Source organism: Podarcis melisellensis (assembly GCF_964234715.1).
Source record: "Podarcis melisellensis genome assembly, chromosome: 17".
Lineage (NCBI taxonomy): Eukaryota > Metazoa > Chordata > Lepidosauria > Squamata > Lacertidae > Podarcis > Podarcis melisellensis.
The window spans coordinates 34,063,628-34,069,627 of NC_138534.1; the positions used below are offsets into that span (position 1 = coordinate 34,063,628).

General features: G+C 43.9%; 1 protein-coding gene across 2 annotated transcripts in view; it reads left to right on the plus strand.

Annotated features, from left to right (window-relative positions):
• The window catches only part of NCBP1 (nuclear cap binding protein subunit 1), a 31,988-nt gene extending 26,308 nt beyond the window's left edge, over nt 1-5,680 (plus strand). For both annotated transcript variants that reach the window (XM_081894046.1, XM_081894047.1), the window contains 4 exons: nt 286-400; nt 2,113-2,256; nt 3,255-3,368; nt 4,985-5,680. In XM_081894046.1, coding sequence (XP_081750172.1) covers nt 286-400; nt 2,113-2,256; nt 3,255-3,368; nt 4,985-5,098 — 487 coding nt within the window. In that variant the 3' untranslated portion in view covers nt 5,099-5,680. The remainder of the gene's footprint in view (nt 1-285; nt 401-2,112; nt 2,257-3,254; nt 3,369-4,984) is intronic.
• The last annotated feature ends 320 nt before the right edge of the window (nt 5,681-6,000 follow it).

The following is a 6,000-nucleotide window of genomic DNA, read 5'->3' on the forward strand; positions in this document are numbered from 1 at the left end:
GTTGGACATTTCGGAAGCCGAATGGGCTTCCGGAACAGATTATGTTTGACAACCGAGGTTTTACTGCACATCTAAGACATCATTTATGAAATGCCCCTTAAAATGAATTGTAGGGAAGATCCATTGATGGTACAGGTTGTTTATTCCTAATCCACAGCCTCCTGTATCCTGCAGTTAATAGCCAGCTTTACAAGAGAGCATATACGATGTGTACATTAGCAATTATGACTGAAACGAGCCAAAGCATATTGTATGAACTAGAGCGTCTGTTTCTTTCTCTGCTAGGTTTTACATCTGGGAAATCTTACACTCAACAATCCGTAAGATGAACAAGCACGTGGTGATGATCCAAAAGGAGCTAGAGGAGGCCAAAGCGAGATTAGCCAAACAGCACAAACGTGTAGGTAACCATTTTCCAGGGCTGTGGAAAAAACGTTACTTGACGTAAAGATGTGTATAAACAGCAGTATTGTAACTCTTTTCCACCAACAATAAAAACGAAAGACTTGCTATACTGTGTAAAAGTCCAACACTCTGTTTTCAGCAGCAGCCAGCCAGAGGCTTCTGTAAACGTCATCCTGTGTTTGTCTCCATGATCTGATACATTGCCTCTGAAAAATGGAGGATAGCCTGGCAAATAGCCATTGGTAGACCTATCTTCCATGGATGTGCCCATGCCCTTTTTTAAAAAGCCATCGAGCAAATAGCAATCGCCACATCTTGAGGTAATATGTTGATTATGAGTGTTATGTCTGGCAGACCAAAGAACCAAATTAGGTCGTTACTTTCATTGTGTAGCAAGCAGCTACATCTGAGCTTTTTCTTTATTTAATCCCAGGCACAATTGACTGATTGTCATCAGGAACACATACAAGGAGGAGAGGTTTACCCCATTCCTTCCTATCAATGATCCTCACTAAAATTGCTGCACCCTAGTCTAGCTATGAGGCTTACACGAGAAGTTCCCATTGATGCCAGTGCAAGCTTTTGTTTTTGATAAGACTCAGACCCCCCTGCCTTGCACACGATGTTCCTGATGACATTGGCGACCTCTGCAGCTGCAGCATTGGGCAGTAGCCAAACCGCTCGTTCCATCAGTGCAAGATTTATTTTTGCACAATACACACACACATCTCTGACACACTCTGAATTCTCCCAGATCTGCTCCATGGGGCTGGGGGAAACCCCAGAACAGAGTTAGGGGGCTCAAGGGGAGAGGAAGCTCTGTTGCCCAGCCAAAAGTCCTTGCACTGATAGAAAGTGTGCAGTGAATACTGGCCTAAATTATGCTGGGAATCTAATAGGACATGCAGAGATCAGAAATGCTTGCAGTGAGTTGAGTTTCTCATTGTATTGTGTGCCACTGTGACAACCCACTTTCTTTCCCTGAGAACCCCAGAGCAGCTTATATTGGGAATCCCAAGTGGTTTCCTGGGCTGGGTCAGCTTATCTTTACTGTACAGTGGTGCCTCGCAAGACGAAAAGAATCCGTTCCGCGAGTCTCTTCGTCTTGCGGTTTTTTCGTCTTGCGAAGCAAGCCCATTAGCGGATTAGCGCTATTAGCGGCTTAGTGGGCTTAGCGGATCAGCTGATTAGCGGCTTAGTGGATCAGCTGATTAGCGGCTTAGTGGATCAGCTGATTAGCGGCTTAGTGGATCAGCTGATAAGCGGCTTAGCGGCTTGGGGAAAGGGGGGGAGGGGAAAAAACCCGCAGGAACTCTCAAGACATTTTCATCTTGCGAAGCAAGCCCATAGGAAATTCATTTTGCGAAGCACCTCCAAAACGGAAAACTCTGTCATCTAGCGGGTTTTCCGTCTTGCGGGGCACCACTGTAGATCAATATTTCATGGCTTCAGGCAACACAAGCAGCAGTACCTTTTTATTTTGTTATATCTTACACGTTGCATTTATTCTTTTAGTAAATGCTATAGATGCATGCTAAAATCATGACTGTAGCTCACTTCAAGCTGGAAGAGAGAAGCTTTCGGCACTTTGGTGGGACAGGGCCCTATAAATTAAAAGAGGGAATGAAACAAGAGTGTGCCCTAGCTATCCTTTTGGTCTCGGAGCACTTATGACCCCCCTGTTAAATGTTAACTATTCCTCCCCAGCGAGACAGTGATGATGATGACGATGACGACGATCGAAGTAGCGACAGGGAAGATGGACCCCTCGAAGAGCAGATAGAACGCCTGCAAGAAAAAGTTGAATCGGCTCAAAGTGAACAAAAAAACCTCTTCCTTGTAATATTCCAGGTAAATGCAGAAATATTCATTGGCTTTTGGAAAATGAGTTACCCTATTTTTCCGTGTATAACATGACCCCTATTTTGGGGGACTGAAATTTATGAAAATGTGGGAAGACGACCCCCATTTTAAAAAATTATTTTAGAGTAAAGAAAACCTAGTCTTATAGATGGAAAAGTACGGTAATAGACGATGGGCTGTTGAGTGTTGGGGAAGCTGTGAACCTCATCTTTGCAAAACTTTATAATGTGTATTTTAACCCTTTAAGTTAGCCAGTTTTACTGTGGGTGTTTTTGGTGTGAAATTGCTTGAGGTATTTTATGGGAAGCGATTCATAAATGGAACCAAATAAATGATATGAAAAGTTTCAAGTAGAGGAAGCAATTCCAAGTATTTGGGAACTGCTAGTTGTACTAGGACAGGGGTCAGCAAACCTTTTCAGCAGGGGGCCAGTCCACTGTCCCTCAGACCTTGCGGGGGGCCGGACTATATTTTGGGGGAAAAATAAAAATGAACAAATTCCTATGCCCCACAAATAACCCAGAGATGCATTTTAAATAAAAGGGCACATTCTACTCATGTAAAAACACGCTGATTCCTGGACTGTCCACGTGCCAGATTGAGAAGGTGATTGGGCTGGATCCGGCCCCCGGACCTTAGTTTGCCTACCCATGTGCTAGCAGAATGGCTTGTGCCGGATAAGCTCTGGAAGGCAGCATAGTCTCATAGCTGTGGTTAAGCAACAGATTGCTGTAGCCCTGATGCTGTTGCACAACCAGCTTCAAGAAGTGAAACTATTGTGCTGGCCTGCTCTCATGCTCGTTGAACCCAGGAAAAGATCTCTGGAAATTAGCAATGAATTCTGCGCTAAGTGGCGCTGTTCTGTCATGAAATTTCCATTCTTTAATTCAGAAATACTATTTCTCATGTGTCCTCATTCTCTTGTCTTGTCTGTGGACGTTGACTTCCCTGTATTTGAAAGATGTTGCTAATATTGCCCTTTCCAGCGCTTCATTATGATCCTCACGGAGCACTTAGTGCGATGTGAAACAGGAGGCATTGATGTGATTACACCTTGGTACAAGAACTGTATAGAGAGGCTGCAGCAGATCTTCTTACAGGTAGGTCTCATTCCTTTCCAAAGTCACGAATGTGGTAACTAGAAATTGCATAGAAATGTGGTCGCACAGAAATGATAATTCTGCATTCGCAAGGACTTGCTTGAGGTAAATGTTCAGGAGGAAGCTATATTCGGCTGATAGTCCATATTAATGGGCTTTTTCAAAATCGTTTATGCTAGAGGCCAATATAAACCTGAGGCAGGTTTCACTTACTCTTTCCATACAGAAGCACATCTTGCTTGTCTGAAACCGACTGATTGTTCCTGTCACTTTCGTTTATGATTAAGACCAGGGGTCAGCAAACCTTTTCAGCAGGGGGCCGGTACACTGTCCCTCAGACCTTGGTGGGGGGCCGGACTACCGTATTTTTCGCACCATAGGACGCACCGGACAATAGGACGCACCTTGTTTTAGAGGGGGGAGAACAAGAAAAAAAAAATCTCCCCCTCTCTGCCCAGCGCCCCTTCAGCGAAGCGGCAGGAGGCGCTGCGCAGAGAGGGGGGGGATTTTCCCCCTCTTGTTTTCCCGCTCTAAAACAAGGTGCCATTTAAGGTGCGTTCAGACGCCTTCAGGCAGCTACCTTGGAAGCCTGGAGAGCGAGAGGGGTCAGTGTGCACCGACCCCTCTCACTCTGCAGGCTTCAGGTTCCTTTTGACCTGCTCTTTGGGGCTGGCGGGGAAAGCCCACCACCAGCCCCAAAGAGCAGGTCAGGGAGCAGCGGAAAGGTGCAGCGGAGAGGCTCCAGCCATAGCCGCGCGTCACCTCTCCAGCCGGGAGAGGGTCGTGGGGCTATGGCGTCTTCGCTCCATAGGACGCACACACATTTCCCCTTCATTTTTGAAGGGGAAAAAGTGCGTCCTATAGAGCGAAAAATACGGTATATTTTGAAGGGGGGGAATGAACAAATAACCCAGAGATGCATTTTAAATAAAAGCACACATTCTACTCATGTAAAAACACCAGGCAGGCCCCACAAATAACCCAGAGATTTGTAGGGTTGCAAGAAGTTTTGTGAGGAGTATTATTAGAAGTATTGTAAGAATGGACAAGGGGGAGGATGATTTGTTAAGAGATGTAAAGGCAATATAAAGTTAAGAAATGCATAAGAAGTGGTTAAAACGGTGGATCATCAGAAGGGCTGATGGAAGTCTAAAAAGATTGTATAAGTGATGTTTGGTGGTACATTTTATAATTTATATGTTAAAATTAATAAAAAATATTATAAAAAAACCAAATAACCCAGAGATGCATTTTAAATAAAAGGACACATTCTACTCATGTAAAAACACGCTGTCCGCGGGCCGGATTTAGAAGGTAATTGGGCCAGATCCAGTACCTGGGTCTTAGTTTGCCTACCCATGATTAAGACTCTCCAGCCCTTCAAGCATTTTTGTACTATTCTTCTCCCTGTTTCTGGCTGCTCTTCTCAGGTTCTCTCTCTTTTTTTTAAGTGGAATGACCAGAATTGCAGGCGACATTCTCGGTGTATTTTATCCATTCACAATAAGTTTCTGGTGTTCCTCAGCTGCCGAGTGAATGCGGGGGGAATGTGCTTTCTCTCACTATGTCCTGCCAAGACCAGTAATGAGTAACAGACGGCTCTTTTCTGTTTGCAGCATCACCAGATCATCCATCAGTACATGGTGACCTTGGAGAACCTTCTCTTCACAGCAGAATTGGATCATCATATATTGGCTGTATTTCAGCAGTTCTGTGCATTGCAGGCCTGAGAGACTTCGTTTTTGTACAGGACTCAATTGACTTCACCTTTTTAAAACAAAAATGGGAAAATTGATGAGGGAAGAGGAGGAAAGAAGCTTTTAATTGGAAAACAAGCTTGCCGTGCTGTCGTAGATAAGCTACTCGGCACTCAAACGGGGCAGTTCTTTTAGCAGTAGAGGCCTAACTCTGTTTTACGACTGCTAGGTGACTGGGATGGAATAATGTGTGGATTTCTAATTTTGAAATGGTTTGAATGCTGGCTTCATCGTGGCATTTGTTTTGTCCCCTTCTGTTGTTTGTATAAAAATAAAAATAGGGAATAAATAGGATTGGTTACCTTTGCTTGGCCCTGACATAAGAATGAATTCCCTCATTATTAATAATGTGAAGCAAGCATCAAAGCTTGTGAATCTGAAGAGCAGCTTCCCAATGAGTAAGATTAAACTCTCTGAGGGACGGGAGCATAGGACACGTGAAATGCTAAACAGGTCAAGCCTCCAGAGTAGCCTAGAGTATATGTTTGTTATCAAAATTAATTTTCATGGTTGTATGAAACATGGTTGAAATACAATCAGAATATGTTTTTTAAATCTGCCTATTGTACTTATTTTGGGTCACAACGAATAGGTGAAACTTATATTTGGGTCGCAAACATCCTGTAAGAAATAACTACAATACATAATGATTTCTTAAGTGTTTCACATATGTTCTTGATGGAGGGTGGGATGGGGTTTGAGTGACAGTTACTTGCCTAAGACTCCTATGTCTTCGTAACAGTGGAAGGTGTGGCGTTCACCTACTTAGCAGAAGTTGGCAGCCCAAGCTCCAGAATGTGTTCTACTCCAGCCATCATTACAGGGTAACTTTCTGAAAAAAGCAAATTGTGAGCTGGACTGGGAAGAACCTTGTC